Source organism: Pyrus communis, chromosome 8 (genome assembly GCF_963583255.1).
Source record: "Pyrus communis chromosome 8, drPyrComm1.1, whole genome shotgun sequence".
NCBI lineage: Eukaryota > Viridiplantae > Streptophyta > Magnoliopsida > Rosales > Rosaceae > Pyrus > Pyrus communis.
In genome coordinates, this window is record NC_084810.1 from 8,387,958 (window position 1) to 8,405,112 (window position 17,155).

Below are 17,155 nucleotides of genomic sequence, written 5' to 3' on the forward strand. Positions count from 1 at the left end.
ACACATTCCGTAATTTCTCATACGTTTGCTCAAGTGACGCAACCTCGCCCCACACCTCTAGGGTATGATTTAGAGTTTGTTATGCCTAGAGGAGAGAGTTGTGTCGTAGATTGTGTGTACCCAGGATGTCCAGTGATCGTAGAGGGAGTTGTTTTGTCAGCCGATCTTATCCCGTTAGATATTGTGGACTTTGACGTGATTCTGGGCACGGATTGGTTACACTTCTATCATGCCAACATTGACTGTTACGGGAAGGTAGTTACGTTTCACCGACCTGGACTACCTGTGGTTACTTTTGTGGGTGAACAGAGTGGGGTGAGATATGGCGTTATTTCGACGCTTCGAGCGAAAAAGTTGTTAACTAAGGGTTGTCAGGGGTATCTGGCTCATGTGATGCTGGAGGAGGCTGTTACTAGCAGAGTGGAGGATGTGAGAGTGGTCAGACACTTCCCTGATGTATTCCCCGAGGATTTACCTGGTTTACCCCCAGATCGAGACGTAGAGTTCACCATTGAGTTGCTTCCAGGTACTAATCCTATTTCTTTAACTCCTTATCGTATGGCTCCCGCGGAGTTAAGGGAATTGAAAGTTCAGCTGCAGGAGTTAGTAGATAAGGGATTTATCCAGCCTAGTACTTCGCCTTGGGGCGCTCCAGTGTTGTTTGTGAGGAAGAAGGATGGAACTTTGAGGCTGTGCATCGACTACAGGCAACTCAATCGGGTGACGATTAAAAACCGTTATCCATTGCCTCGTATCGATGATTTGTTCGATCAGCTGAGAGGTGCTTGTGTGTTCTCTAAAATAGACTTGAGGTCTGGTTACTATCAGCTGAAGATCAGTAGGGATGATGTCCCTAAGACGGCGTTCAGGACTCGTTATGGTCATTACGAGTTTCTGGTTATGCCATTTGGGTTGACGAATGCACCAGCCGCCTTTATGGATTTGATGAACCGAGTATTCCAGCCTTACTTGGATAGATTTGTCATTGTCTTCATTGACGATATTCTGGTGTATTCTAAGTCGAAAGCGGAGCATGTTCGACATCTTACTTTGGTGTTGAAAAGGTTGAGGGAACACCAGTTATATGCTAAGTTTAGCAAGTGCCAGTTCTGGTTAGATCAAGTTGCATTCTTGGGGCACGTCATTTCTGCTCAGGGTATTTTGGTTGACCCTCAGAAGGTTGCAGCGGTAGAGAGTTGGGAGCAACCGCGAACCGTCACCGAGGTGAGAAGTTTCCTTGGATTGGCAGGGTATTATGGGAGATTCGTTAAGGATTTTTCGGTGATCGCCTTACCACTGACGAGGTTAACGAGGAAGAATGTCAAATTTGAGTGGGATGATAGGTGCGAGCGGAGTTTCCAACAGTTGAAGTATTGTCTCACTTATGCACCTGTTTTGGCACTCCCAGACGATAGTGGTGATTTCGAGGTTTACAGCGATGCTTCCTTGAATGGTTTGGGATGTGTATTGATGCAGCATGGTAGGGTGATTGCTTATGCTTCGCGGCAGTTAAAACCTCATGAGATGAATTACCCTACACATGACTTGGAGTTGGCTGCTATCATCTTTGCGTTGAAGTTGTGGAGACACTATCTTTATGGGGAAAAGTGCAGGATCTTTACAGATCACAAGAGTCTCCAGTATCTCTTTACTCAGAAAGAACTTAATCTTCGTCAGCGGAGGTGGTTGGAGTTGCTCAGCGATTACGATTGCACGATTGATTATCATCCTGGTCGTGCGAACGTAGTGGCTGATGCACTTAGCAGGAAGTCACAGGGCCGTATTAACGCGTTGTACGCTAGTCGTGCTCCTCTTTTGGTGGACTTGCGTACTACGGGAGTAAGGCTAGAAGCCGAAGATCGAGATGTGGCATTACTTGCTAATTTTCAAGTTAGGCCGATACTTGTTGATCGGGTGCTTGAAGCCCAAGTAGCTGATCAGGAGACTCAAGAATTTGTTCAAGCTCGAGATCAAGGAAAGAGGCGAGACCTTAGAGTTCGTGATTCAGATGGCATGTTGATGCTAGAAGGTAGAATGTTCGTGCCTAATAGTGTGGAGTTGAAGAAAGAAATTCTCGATGAAGCACATATCTCGGCTTACGCTATGCATCCAGGAGCTACGAAAATGTATCATACCATTCGACCATTTTACTATTGGCCGGGTATGAAGAGGGAGATAGCCGAGTATGTGAGCAGATGTGCTGTTTGTCAGCAAGTTAAAGCAGAGAGGAAGAAGCCGTTTGGGTTGTTGCAGCCACTTCCCGTTCCGGAGTGGAAATGGGAAAATATCACCATGGATTTTGTGTACAAGCTCCCGCGTACACGTAATGGCTTTGACGGCATTTGGGTGATCGTTGATCGACTCACTAAGTCGGCTCATTTTATTCCGGTAAGAGAGAAGTATTCTTTGAGCCGTTTAGCTGAGTTGTTCATCTCGAAGGTTGTGAAGTACCACGGTGTCCCTGTGAGCATTATTTCGGATCGAGATCCACGATTTACATCGAAGTTTTGGGTAGCTTTCCAGGAAGCTTTGGGAACGAGATTACTTTATAGTACGGCATATCATCCACAGACCGACGGGCAGTCAGAGAGAACTATTCAGACCTTGGAGGATATGCTGCGAGCTTCGGTGTTGCAGTTTGGTGATGCTTGGCACCAGCGGTTAGATTTGATGGAATTTGCTTACAACAACAGTTTTCATTCAAGCATTGGAATGGCGCCATTTGAGGCCTTGTATGGCAGAGCTTGTCGCACACCGTTGTGTTGGTCAGAGGTTGGCGAGAGAGTTTTAGTAGGTCCAGAGATTGTTGAGGAGACTACTCAGAACGTTCAGGTGATCAAGTCTAACCTGAAAGCAGCTCAGGACAGGCAGAAGAGTCTAGCGGATCGGCATGCTACGGACAGGGCATATGAGGTCGGAGATTGGGTATTTCTGAAGCTTTCACCGTGGAGAGGTGTTGTGCGGTTCGGAAAGAAAGGGAAGTTGAGCCCCAGGTACATCGGACCATACGTAGTGACAGAACGAGTTGGTGAGGTAGCTTACAGGTTGGAGTTGCCTCCGGAGTTGGCTAGAGTACATAATGTTTTTCACGTGTCCATGCTCCGACACTATGTTGCTGATCCATCTCATGTGATACCTCCTCAACCGCTTGAGATTAACCCAGATTTGACGTACGATGAGGAACCGGTGACGATCATTGATTGGAAGGAGAAGGTTCTGAGGAACAAGACAATGAATTTAGTGAAGGTTCTGTGGAGAAACCATTCAGTTGAGGAAGCAACGTGGGAGACAGAAGATCGGATGAGGGATTTGTACCCTCGTTTGTTCTTTGGCTACTAGGGGTGGTTACTTGGTTGTTTTGAATTTCGGGACGAAATTCTATTAAGGTGGGAAGGTTGTGACATCCCGTCCCGGAAATGCCGAAACGTACGTATGAAATTACAATTTTACCCCTAGTGTACTTTCGTCACGTTTTGGTTGTCTGGTGTGTCGTGGCATGTGTTTGGAACCTCACACACTCCCCCACACACACACAGACACTATCCTTCTCTCTCTCTCCTTCTGTCTTCTCTCTCTCCCGAGCCCTCTATTCTTCTTCTTCCTAAAAACGTACGGACCAACTCACATACCCCTCAAACGGTGGTAGATCGAGGAAACCAAGGACATATTTGAGCTCGTGAGGTCGAGGGGAACACAACCGTAGCATTTTCAGGTGAGAAACACATCGTTTTCACGTCGATTCGACGATGTCCGTTTTGAGTACTGTTCATGCAAAATTTATACATTGAGTTTTTGAACTTTTGAAGCTTGTAGATGTGTTGGTGAAGTCCCAAGGAGTGTCGGAGTAGCTCGTTGGACGAATTTGGACGTCGGGAAGGCCTGGTTCGAAGTTGGCCGGTTTTTGAGTTTTGAGACAGGTATGATCGCGCGGCTTTTAGCTTTTAAAAGTTGTATAGCGTGATTCTACTAGTTTAGGGCGTTCTTTTGGTCCAAGAATCATAGAAATTGGTTAAGAAACGAAGGAGAATAGTGAGTTTAAAGTTTTCCCCAGTTTCCGGCGACCGGAGTCCGGCGAGGGTAGGCCGGAGAAGAAAGGGGAATATTCCGTTAGGTTTAACGGAATATTCCTAACGGCAGTGACGGCATCCGGTTAGATTTGACGGAATATTCCGTCAGTTTAACGGAATATTCCTGACGGCGTCTGTTGACACCGTCAGTGTGCCTGGCACGTGGCCGCGCGTGGGGGGCGCGTAGGTCCGTGCCTGTGCTGGCGCGTGGGGGCGCGTGCGGGGTCCAAAATTTTTTCTAAAAATATGGTTGTGATCCTGAGGTTGTGTAGAGCACGTGGGTATATTCATTTGTCCATTTTGAGCAATGTATGAGAAGTTATTACGAGAAACGAGTTTTGTGCTTTAAAGTTAACGTTTTTATAGTTGTTTCGCATCTAGGTGACACGTACCCAGAGGACGAGCGTGCACACGCGAGACAGGGGGGCTACGACCCTTCTACATACCAGTGAGTGGGCTTTTGTTTTCCGTATATACCTATATACAATTATATTCCCAGAAATTGAATTAAAAAGGGTTATTTGCCTTATGCCATGCATGTTATTGTTATCGTTTATGCATCATTGCACGCATTAGTAGTGGCATACATATATATGCATATTGGGTGCTGTGGACGCACAGGTAAGTGCCAGGTAAGTGGTAAGCATATTTACTTTCAGCAGTAGTTTGAGAGACTTAGAGAGCTCATAACCTGCACCCCCGGTGTTAGTGCTCCCGCCCAGAGTAGGGCACAGTCCTTCACGTGATGTTCATCTCCCGCACCACACGCTCAGCTTGGATCCAAGTTAGGTGCATAGGCCTGTCGTACAGACCACATTAGGTGGTTCCGACTCGTAGGTGACCCGCGATTATTCGCACAGCCTTCACGTGATCGTAGCACTAGAGCGTATATATGTATTACACCCAGGCCTGTCGTACAGACCACCTAGAGTGGTTCCGACTCGTGGGCAGGTTCAGTTGTTGAGTTTGAGATTGAGCTCTATATGCAGCCGTACAGGTCACGTTAGGTGACTCCGGCTGCCAGATGTTATGTTATTGATATGATTCATACCTGAGCACATACATTTCATTACGAGGTTTTGACATGGCATATCTTGAGCATGATTGGCATACCCTTGAGCATGTTGGGCATATCTATACATACGTACATATGTTTATTTCCTGGGAAGTATACAGGTTTTACGGTGAGGGGTTAGAATGTATTTTATGAAATGGTTTTCAAAGAGCTTTGTTTTTGCCCACTCACGCTTTTGTTTTGCGCCCCTCCAGGTTCTAGTTGCTTCGCCGTTGCGGTGGTTTCCCTTGAGAGCTTTCCGGCGTTCTGACAGACACTCCACATTGTAGGGTCGCCTTCGGGCGTACTACTGTTGTCGTTTTATTTGGACTGCTATAGACCTGCTCTAAATTTGTATCGCACTAACTAACACTTATTTTAGTACTTGTATGCTAGTTTTTAATTATTCGTACCTTTATATTACTACTTACTAGCTTCCGCACGTGCACATGGCTACGTCACCTTTGAGTGACGGCCAGCACGCTCCGATCTCGGTCGGGGTGTGTCAAAACAAGTTATTTTGTTCCTCACTAAGAATTAAACAGTAGGGTAAACAGGTAGAATAGGTAGCGGATATAGGGTTTAGTGATTACAAAATGACTCTTTTACCTTCCGAAGTCGTGGATAACACGACTAAAATGGATGAATTGTTGGATGGAAAACTCGAAAAACTAATGGTAGGTGAAATTTTGGCAAATTATAAAAGTTCAGGAAAATAGTAATTGTGACAATGGAGCAGGATCATAAAAAATATCATAGTCCACCCTAGTTTAAGTAGAACTGAACCAGTTTTCTGTTGGGCCGCATGATGTTGAAGAAGAATCAGTAAGAGTGAAAAGGTGAAGAAATTTGGTTTTCCTCATAGAGGTATTTGTCGATTCCCTCCCGTCAATTTCTCACTAAAATTTAATTTGAGCTAGTTAACCACTGAACTTTTATAATTAGCCAATTTTCCCTGTGTTAGATTTTGGAAATTTTCATCTATCTTGATCACGTGCATGACACATGACAATCGTTTGAGGGCAAAAATATAATTTTATCCCCAATATGGACAACATTTTTTTTCTTCTTTTGCACTAATTCACTCCGTACACTAATGGTTTAAACTCAATCCTAATGTGGACAATTATGAATCTTTTCTATGGTCTTACTTTTGTAGCAACATGTTGGGGTTGTGGTGCCAATTTATTAGCCTGACTTGATTCATATGACTATCTCGGTTCATCTATTTCAATTCATGACCCAAATTCAAATAAAAAGAGAAATTACTCATCTCAACAAAATCAATACTAAAGATTGGCAATAACAAACGTTCGGGGGCCAATCATCTAAAATTAAAATTCAAGAAAAAGATTGGTCAATTATAAAAGTTCAGGAGTAAAAGTAAAATTCTAAAAGAAAATTGATCAATTATAAAAGTTTAGATTAGTAATTGATTAAAATTAAAATTCGAAAAAAAAGTTGGTAACTCTTTACAAATTCGGGTTAGAATTCGGAGAATACCTCTTCCTATTGACTAGGAAAAAGTAGTTGTCTAGTCACACTCTGACTCCATTGAGCATTATGGATTTGGATCCTCGCTAGATCCCCTCCTTGGGGATCCTAGGGATCAACGCACGTGGACCATTGATAAAAAATTGTACAACCATAATTTTTTTCTTTTCTATATTTTTCATGTAAAACAAAACTACTTTAGTTTTAAAAATATAAAAATCATTTAATTGGATCCACACAATTTATAATTAATGGTCCATGTACCTTGATCTCTAGGATCCGCAAGGTACCGTTTGATACGTGGGACGGGACGGAACAGAGTGGGATAAGGCGTTCCGTCCCACGTTTGGTGCACCTACAACGGGTGAAACGAGCTCTTCCACATGACGAGTTTTGAGTGAATTTTCGTTCCTCCTCAACCCCCTAGAACGACTCGTTTCACATCTATGGAACACAAAATTATAACCTCTCCGTCTTCTTTTTCTTCCTCTTTGTTTCCATCCAAGGGCATCTTTGCTTCCGCTCTGTTCCGTTCCGTCATGTCCCGTCCCATTCCGTTCCGTCCCGTCCCGTCTGCATACCAAACGATACCCAAGGGATCGGCGAGGATCCAAATCCGAGTATTATCATCTCAGCTTGCCAATTGTCAACGTTTCTCTCCTCTCTCTCGCTCTTTCCCAAATTTTGTTCCTTTCTTATTCTTCATAAGATATTCTCGTAACAAGTTTATAATAAAGAAAGGGGCTTCTTCTTTTGTAATTTTTTTATTACCCTCGTTTTCGATCAGAAACCCTAATTTGTTTCATTTTCTGCGGTTGATTGGAACTCAGAAGTGCTACAGAAACAGTCAAAGCTAATCCTCCATGGCCAAAAGCTCCTTCAAGCTCGAACACCCACTCGGTTCTCTCTCTCTCTAACACACAAACACACAAGTATTTTATGTTTTTTGTACTGATGGGATTGTGATTGATCTTGAGTGACCCTGAATTTTGTTGATCGATGTGTATCTTGCAATTTCCCTAATAGTGGAACCAAAGATTTAAAAGTTGTATTCTCTATTCAATTAGGTTTAATATAAATGCTTTGATTTGGGTTTTGTGTGAAATTCAGTTCTTTTCCCCAATTCTTGTTCTTCCTCTGTATGATTGTGAGTTATATGATCTGGGCTTTTGCTGTTTTAAGATTTGATTGGGATGATAGTTTTCTCTCCCAACATATGTTCTTTACTTGTGGTTATGTGATTGAATTGATCTAGACATTTCTGTTTTGATTGTAAATTGTAATTATACTTTGTGTGACGTTCTTTTTTTCTGGATTTACTAAATTAGTAGTAGTGGAGTCATGCAAGAGAATTAAGCAAAGAATATTGAGCAGGTGAAAATGAATAGGAGTTGGAGCCTACGAATGAAAATGGAAGCGTATCGAAGTAACTAACCACTCATGGTGTTGCTTGCCTAACTATTTAACTTTGGATGTGTAGGAATGGTCATGGAAAGGCAGCATCAAACTATGTTTCTTACATCTTCCAGTATATCTAGGCCGGCTGGTTATTTGTTTGTTCCTTATAAACTTTTTTAACTTATTTTGTGCCAGAAAGGAGGCAGGCAGAAGCTGCTCGGATCAGGGAGAAGTATCCTGACAGAATTCCGGTATGAATATTGACTATTGAGTATCATTTCTAGTTCATGAAGAGGCCGTGTTATGAAGGCTGAATTGTTCAGTTAGAAGCTAAGGCCTTGTAGAGCCTAAGCACAATGTGATTTATCAAATTTAACTTCTTTCTCGAAAATTATTAAATTTAACTTCTTTCTTGAAAATTATCAAATTTAACTTCTTAAAATGTTAATTAATACAAATATTAAATCCAAAAAAAATGTGTTTACCCTTGAACGTTGCAAAAATAGCACATGCTTTATGTTTGAGTTGTGCCTTCTGAAGGGGCTTCATCAAGGGTCATAAGTTCTTCATGTAGAACTCATTTAGCTTTGGACTTGAACTGCAGTGCCTTGTAATAACACTTTTAAGATCCTTTTTCATGTGCTTCATGTCATATGTGGTTCTTTTTTAATTATGTGTTTTCTTATTCTTCTTTAATTGTGTTTATATAGGTTATTGTGGAGAAGGCTGAAAGAAGTGACATACCAGACATTGACAAGAAAAAGTCAGTCTCCGTTTGTATTTCATATGCTCTTTATATCTTGTATTTTCTTAATCATGTTTCTTCCTGTTTTGTTGATTGCTCCTTGAGGCTTTCTTGATCGAGTTATGCAATTTTCCAAAAGGTTTTCAATTTCAACAATGTGATGAGTGAGAGAGAGACACATGCACACACTTCTTTGGTAAGGTCAAGGCTTCATTCTGACTTGCTTACGTGTGGTGTGCTTACTAGCATTCTCCAATGTTTAGAAGGTTGTCTTTTTGAAGTTCATATACAGAGCTGATCTTTTGCGCAACTGCAATTTTCATAGATTTTACACTAAAAAATTAATCCGAGTCGTCCGTAGAAAACAGAAGTGGTGCTTGAATTAGATGACTGACATGTGTACCAAGGAAATTATTTTTATTTTCTTTAATTTCATTCCCCTCTCGCTTCTGCCCCACCACACTCTATCCTCCTCTCCACCTTTTACCTCTCTTTCCATCTTCCTTGTTGGACACCCCAAACAAAAGAACAAGTGAGAAAATCATCCTTGCCCTCCACCCCACCACCATCCTAACTCCAAAAAAGCACTACACCCACCACCAAATCACGGCCTAAATTTTCACCAACACCATTGAAATATTCTTAAATGAAACCTTTTCTGGTGTGGTAGGGATACTAAAACTTTTGGCAGGTAACCTTGCCTTATTCAAACCAATCAAATCTTCATGTTTCGGATTTTTATGATTTGGTCTTTGGTTTGTGATGCTTTCATTGGAGATCCGCGTCCCAATCTTGTCTTGGTTGGGGTCTCTGACGAGGAGGGAGAAGGGGAGGGAAGTAGTGGAGAGAGAGCGTGTGTGGTTGGGCAGGAGAGAGAGAGAGAGAGAGAGTGGAGAAGGACTGTGTCAGTCATCTAATTCAAGGACTACATTTGTGACGGCTCGGATTAATTTTGTCGTGTAAAACCTATATGCGACTGTCGCACAAAAGATCAGCTCTGCATTAGCTTGTGTTTGTGTGCCTTGCTTTCTGGCACCCTGCAATTTTTCAGAACGTTATTGTTTCGAAAAATGTCTTTCTTTTAACACTTGCAACTGTGTAGAGATACTTTTGTAAGTTCATTATGTCATAAGAATACACGTTTGTGCACTTGTATGTGTTGAGTATATGTTTTTACAGTTGGGTTATCTTCAGTTACTGATGTGATCAAAGTCACCAATATCTGTAAAACATTCTTGTAATGGTCAATGATGGAAACAGGTATCTGGTTCCTGCTGATTTGACGGTTGGGCAGTTTGTTTATGTAGTCCGAAAGAGGATTAAGCTCAGTGCCGAGAAGGCCATATTTATATTTGTGAATAACATTTTGCCACCCACTGGTGAGAATCCTACTCCAAAAATGTGTCATGTATACTATACATACCATGTCAGTCCCTATTCCTGAACGCGTATTTGGGTTTGTGGTATTACAGCTGCTATGATGTCTGCTATCTACGAGGAAAACAAAGATGAAGATGGTTTCCTCTACATGACCTACAGCAGTGAAAACACATTCGGTTAGTTCTGATGAAATCAAGCAGAGATTGTGTATCTTAGAAATCAGAGTCACTCAACGATGAAAGTATCTTAGAATAGACAACAAATACAACGAGCATGTAATCAACATAAGCAGACTACTTTTCGCTCGATGAAAACTGAATAGATCATTTTAAACTTAAATCACTTGACTTAAAAGTACAACTTCACTAAAACTTTGAGACAAGTATAGTATCTCACATCACAAACATGCATGATAGATAATGTAAACTAATGAATCTGATACTCCCTAATTTGGGAGGGGTATGTGCTGTATCTCTTCGAACATCTATAGGTGACAAAAAGGAAAGTTGCAAAGCCATCAAACAATTCTGTATACCTGAAAATTGTCTCAACTCTGAAATAAGCAAACTTGTATATATAGGTGTTAAAATAGATGTTTCTCTGCCTTTGATAGAGTTTTTTTTATGCTACAACATGTAGAAGTGGAATTAAAACAAGCGGCAGGATTTGGTGACAATTTCAATATGGATCACATAACAATTCTCAATCATCTGTCTTCTTCTTAGTAGATTGTTCGAGTTAGCCATGGCTGAAAGCTTAGTATGCATACTACAATAAGGTACTAAGATGTTGACACTAAGGCCATCTTCAAATGAGGGCCGAAAAGAACCCTAAAACTGTCTCCAGTTAAGGGTCAGGCCAAAGGGCTCGTGGGCCCTATTGAACAAAAAAAGGCCAAAAGGCCAACCGGGCGGCCCAAATGAGCCAGCCAACCGACCCTGGGCTGGGCTAAAAATTTTGAATCTTAACGGTTAGCTAACGTCAGTTAGCCGTTATTTTTTAATTTATGAATTTTATTTATTTACAATTTTTTTTACATTTTTTTTTTGGGCCAAATTAAAAAAAAAAATGTTTAATTAAGGCCTAGAAAGGTGATTGGTTCTATATGGGGATGTTGCTTTTTATAAGCATGTTTTATTGCTCAAACCTCTCCCACAGCTGATGTGGGACAAATATAATGGGTGCCACACATGCAAGCTTTTGCTTGCTCAATTCTTTTCCGATGTGGGACAAATATAATGGGTGCCCCAAATATAAACTTCTTATTAGACATGATAAATGTGCATTTATACGTGGTAAATGACTAAATGTGCATTTAATTTAAGTTGTAGTTTTTAAATTTAAATAATATGTTTGGCCCTATGGTCTTTTGGCCTTCGGTTGGAGATGGTAAGAAATATGGTCCTACACTGTTCATTAAAATATTAATTTCTTGGAGGGCTAGAGAGGCTAAAACGAGCCATTTGACCAGCCTTCAGTTGGAGATGGTCTAAATACCTTTAGCAATGGCTGAATGCTTCATATGCATACTGGACCTACTGCTTCAATTTGTTGCCGAGCCAAGTATTTCTCCCTCCACTCCTGTAACAGAACAAACCAAAAGATTGTGCATAGGCGCATTGTTTGTTTAGTTATTTCCGGAGACTAGCTATATTCTCTACTAGATGGAAACAAAAGTACCATCACACAACCAACTTACATGACCCGGGTGCTCTGCATCCAAAATTCAACCCACAAAATTCGCTCACCCGTCACTTGATCCTTTTGTTCATCAAACTGTGTTAAAAAAATGTTCAGTTACCAAAACTAAGGTCATCAATTGCATGATCATAAACGAAACAAAACAGTAAATTTGACAGCAATAATTCCAACAAAAAAAACCCAATGTAAACAAGTTACGATGTCAAAGAGGAGTTAGAAAACACCTGATCACTTGGTAATAGGTGAATAAAAGTCAAACATGCATGTTGAAGCAGAGCAAAAATAGAAACATATGTCCTGAATCAAGTTTACAATCATAACTTGAAAGCTGTAAAAGCTGTTGATAATAAAACATGAAATGAAATGGAAGTTCGTTAGTAATGGACGAAGGCATAACGTAACAAGATGTACCTTTACGTGAACTGACTTTTTAGCATTTAAAGGTTTTTATGCAGAATGTAACTCAATTAAGAATTGGCTAATTGAATATTTACTTCAAATGGCAGTTCATTCAGATATAAATGATTGAAAGTAACAAGACGAACCACTTGTTAGTTGTTACCCCTCGTTAGGCTACAACCAAAACACCAAATACCATTATTTTTTTTCCAAACAAGAAAATCAAAGCCCTAAAGAAAATGCAATCACTTAAACTCTAACCTCACCAGATCGATTATGCAACACATAAAAGCTTCAAAACCACACCGCAAACACAAACTTGAGAATTTCAGGCGTCAAATCATCGAAAAATTATTAAAAATTAAACCTTTTACAGGCTGAGCGCCTTCGACCAAATCCGAGCGCGGCACAAGCATCTCGTCTTCGTCCTGGTGCTGCTTACAAAAGGAACAAAATCAGAGATGCGACTGATAAAAACCCAACGCTATCCTATTGAATCATAATCCTAGCGAATCAATCACTGCAAGTAGGTGAATTTTTAAAATTCAAGCTAATTGAAAAGAACCGAATAGAACCAGAAACCCTAGGCGATCAGAAACGAAGAATGACGTAGGATCCATTATTGATCAGGAAAAAAGAAAACGTAGAATACCATTATCTATCAGTAAAGCTCAGCTCTCTACATAAACATAAATTAATATTACAATATATACCAGGTCTGGTAAGTCTGAAGACAATGATAACCATGATGAAAACAAACACCATCAAGGAAAATTACTTAGAAAAAAAAATACACTCTCTCTTAATTAAGCCATCAGAGCTTTTATTTCACTCTCTATAATATGTAATTATATATACTATTCTGTTATGTATGTAGATGGAACTATCCTCAGCAAATCCCAGGCAAGTTATCCCAAGAGCTAGATGCTCTCCCATGCTCTCCTGTGGCAGTAATGGGGAACAATGAGGCCATATGCTGCATGTCAAAATCCAAACTGGTATCCGTCACGCCCGACGAGTGACCATTGGAGAGTTCTCCGCTGTCGCTATACCAATCGGAGACTGGCTCGGTTGAAGGGATGAAGCTGAACAGTTTTGACAAGTCTTCAGGCATTGAATTCAGGTGATCATCATGGATTGGTTTTGCTTCTGCATGTATATAGAGAGAAAAAAATGTAAATTATTTATGATAAGCAGATTAATCAACAAAAAAAAGTTGAGAAAGAAAAACTGATTCCTAGGGAAGAGAGAGAGGAAGAGAACTAGGTTGGGCAAATAGGAAGTAAAAGGATGAGCATGAGACGAGCTGTAATGATCTCAGACTTCCTCGCTTAGAGGCGCAGATTTGTCTGACAAATTGAATTGCATGCACACAATGAAACAGTGGTATTTAAAAGCAACAGAAATTAAATAATAAATACTGAACTAAAGTTATAAATATAATTCACCGAATAATGAGCTAGCCATGGAGGTTGTAGACTGCAGCCACCGGCCATAATCATCCGACACTTGCTTCTCATCAAACGAACCCAACATCCCATTTCCTCTCATCCGTGAATTATTGTTTCCACCACCGCCGCCGCCGCCACCGCGAGCTAATGCCTCAGCCTCTTGTAACATGTCTTCCAGCAGCCCATTACCGCTGTTATTCTCATCGGCCACTGACTCCGCCACCACTGCTGAGCTTACGTTGGCATCAATGGTAATCTCGGAGTGCATTTGGGAAACTTGGTTTGAAGGGAGCTCCGACTGGACTGAGTAAACTGAGCCGGAAGGCGACAACAAACCGTCGGAGTACTCGAACTGTGTTGGTGGCATTGGCGGGAAAGGGTTGTTAAAAGTCCTCGGGAACTGAAAGGAAGATATATCGGGCATCGTGCTAGTGCCAGCAGCTGTCAACTGAAAGGAGGCGATGTCAGGCATCGAGCTAGTTCGTAGAATCGAAGTGTACCGTTGCGGGGTTGGGGAGATCGGCGGGGAATATCCAACGGAGTCGCGGTAGCGTTTGTAGCGGAGCGGGGCGCCGAGAATGGGGGCGGGGCGGTGGAAGGTGAAGGAGGGGGTAGAGGAGGAGAACGAAGAGGTGGAGGCGGTGGCGGTGGGGTCAAAGAGGGGGAGGGAAGCAAGAGAAGTGGGTTTGGGTTGGTGAGGGGACGAGAGAGGAGAGAGACATGGAGTAGTTGGGGAGAGCGGAGGGATGTGGTGGTGATGGTGGGTTTGGGTGGGGCTTTGGATTTGGAAGCAAAATGTTGGGGATGGGGAATTATCGGTGTTGGGGTGGAGGGAGTTTTGGGTGGGGGTGGTGGGCGGGTTTAGTACTCCGTTGGGTATGGTTAGAGAAGTGGGTGGGGAATGGGAATGGGAATGGGAATAGGAATACTGGGATTGCTTGATGTCGTGGGGGTATAATGGTAATCCTTGGCGTTGCCTCCTCTTCACCCTTGTGTTCCAGTGGTTCTTTATCTCGTTGTCTGTTCGTCCAGGTAACTAAAAACCAAAACGTAAAACTCAAAAAAGAAAAATTAATTGAGTGTTTGTTTCGTAACAGAAAGTAATTGCAGAAAAAAAAGCTGTTTTTTTTCAAAAGCAGGAGAAGGAAGAAAAGAAGCAGTCAAATTCCAGCATTTTGTTTCTTTAAAAAAAAAAACAAAAACATGGATTTTATTTGCAGCACCAAAAATCAAAAACCCAGAAATGAAATCAGACGAAAAGATGAAATGATGAAAAATAAAAGTTGCTTTTTCCAAAAGCGTTTTGTAAATAGTAGGTACCTGAGAAGCCATGCGAGCCCATTTGTTACCGTACTTGGAGTGGAGCTCAAGAATGAGCCTTTCCTCGTCCGGAGAGAAGGAGCCTTTCTTCAAATTGGGGCGGAGATGGTTGGCCCACCGCAGGCGGCAGCTCTTGCCGCACCGGTTGAGGCCCGAGTTCCTCTGCACCGAGTTCCAATTTCCCTCGCCGTGCTTCCTCACGTAATCCATCAAAATCTGGTCCTCCGCTGCCGTCCACGGCCCTTTCTTCAGACCCTTGCTGCCCTCCACCACGTGCCCACCACCTCCGTCACCTCCTCTGGACTCCGGCAGTCCCTGGCTCTGTAGCATTGAACCGCCATTGATATTGATGCTGTCGTTGCTGTTGGGTGTCATTATCAAATCACGATCAACAAACGCACCGCAGAGATTCTGGTTCGCCCAGCAAAGTCAATATCACACCCAGACAGAAAAGACAACAAAAGCTTTATGTAATTATGCACTTTTTTGTGGGACCCTTTATCCGATCATATATCACAGTAATATTTTATTTGGGGTATTGTATTTGTATTTGTGTCTTTTTTTTTAATGTTTTGGGATGGTAGCGGCATGAGGGCATCACAGAGACCCCTCTCCTCCTTTCTAATGGTATTTACTGCAACCTTTTAATCCTTTTGGGATTCTGGGGCTGTAGTATGCTCTAGTATGAAAGGAGAAAGAGGGGCAGAGAGACCGAGGAGGCGGCGGCGGGTGGTGCAGGTGGTGGGAAAAGGAACCAAAAAATTACAAGAGAAAGAAAATAAGAGATGAGTCTGTGTTGTATGTGGTGGTTGGGGAGGAGGTGGGAAACCTGAAAATATATGTATGGGTGATTTGGAAAGCAAGAGCTGGGTGGGCAGAGAGTATTGAGGGTGTGCTAGTCAGACTCCAAGCTGTACCATATTTTTTATGAGGCTGCCGATCTTTTTGCCCAATTGGTTTCCAAGTTTTTTTTTTTTTAATTTTGGCAACAGAAATCATAGCTGGAGTGATTATTGTGGTAAAAAGAGTAAATACAGATTAGTTTGGTTATTTTTGGGGGAAGTGGGTAAGGTGGCAGTTGCCATGTCAATCGGACTGGAGAAGGGGTGGAAGTTACTGTTGAATTGTAATCTTGTCTTGGCCCAAAGATAATTGATCCGGCCCATACACAAAGAAAGATCCATGCACATGCTAGAGAATTCTAGCAAATTTCAAGTTGGTGGAAGAGTCTAGAAGAATGGTGAGGATTCCACCAACATACAAGATTAGTGTAGATAATTCTAGCTTAGGAAGGTAGGGGAATTATCTAGATATCTCTAGCATGATGTTTTCATGCTTCTCCAAGGTTCCATCCATGCCTATAAAAGGAGAAGGCATCCACACCATTTGGAACAACCAAGAGAGCAAGTAGCAAGAAGTGAGAGCGTCAAGTAAGAAGTAAGAAGAAGCAACAAAGCTTCTAAGAGTGTTTGAGTGTTTTCTTTTGTACTAAGTTTGTGAGTGAATAAAAACCTTGTGTAATACTTTGAGAATTCTTTCTTTCTCTTGCCTATCAATTCCGCTGCGTTACATTTTTCTTTGTGAGATAAACATCTCTAGAATAGTGAGGCATTTTTAAACCCCAACAAAGTGGTATCAGAGCTATGGCTAGCAATGCTATGGCAGCCTTCCAAGTTCCAGTGCTCGACAGCAACAACTTCGATAATTGGAGTATCAAAATGAAGGCCCTTTTGGGTGCACACGATGTCTGGGAAGTTGTGGAGAAAGGCTACACTGAGCCAGAAGATGAAGCTACTCTGTCTCAACCCCAGAAGGAGAGTTTGAAAGATTCAAGAAAGAGAGACAAGAAGGCTCTCTACCTCATCTACCAAGCATTAGATGACAATGGCTTTGAGAAGGTCTCGAGTGCAACCTCTGCCAAGCAAGCATGGGAGAAGCTTCAAACCTCTTACAAAGGAGCCGAACAAGTGAAAAAGGTTCGTCTTCAAGTATTAAGAGGTGAGTTCGAATCTCTACAAATGAAAGGGTCTGAATCAATCTCTGATTATTTCTCAAGAGTCTTAGCCGTTTCCAATCAATTAAAAAGAAACGGAGAAAAGTTAGAAGATGTTAGAATTATGGAGAAGATACTACGCTCGTTGGACCC

At 41.8% G+C, this 17,155-nt stretch overlaps 2 protein-coding genes across 2 annotated transcripts; one reads left to right on the forward strand and one right to left on the reverse strand.

Moving 5' to 3' along the window:
- The first annotated feature begins 7,241 nt into the window (after positions 1–7,241).
- Positions 7,242–13,255, forward strand: LOC137742725 (autophagy-related protein 8C-like). The gene is made up of 6 exons (XM_068482667.1): positions 7,242–7,515; positions 8,209–8,264; positions 8,724–8,776; positions 10,019–10,137; positions 10,231–10,314; positions 13,116–13,255. The coding sequence occupies exons 1-6, from the start codon at positions 7,479–7,481 to the stop codon at positions 13,160–13,162; spliced, it is 396 nt and encodes a 131-aa protein (XP_068338768.1). The 5' UTR covers positions 7,242–7,478; the 3' UTR covers positions 13,163–13,255.
- LOC137742724 (transcription factor MYB97-like) lies at positions 13,128–15,384 on the reverse strand. Its single transcript, XM_068482666.1, has 3 exons — positions 15,010–15,384; positions 13,687–14,725; positions 13,128–13,387 (listed from the first exon to the last, which is right to left on the reverse strand). Exons 1-3 carry the CDS (start codon positions 15,382–15,384, stop codon positions 13,128–13,130), a joined length of 1,674 nt encoding a protein of 557 aa, XP_068338767.1.
- Between the last annotated feature and the right edge of the window lie 1,771 nt (positions 15,385–17,155).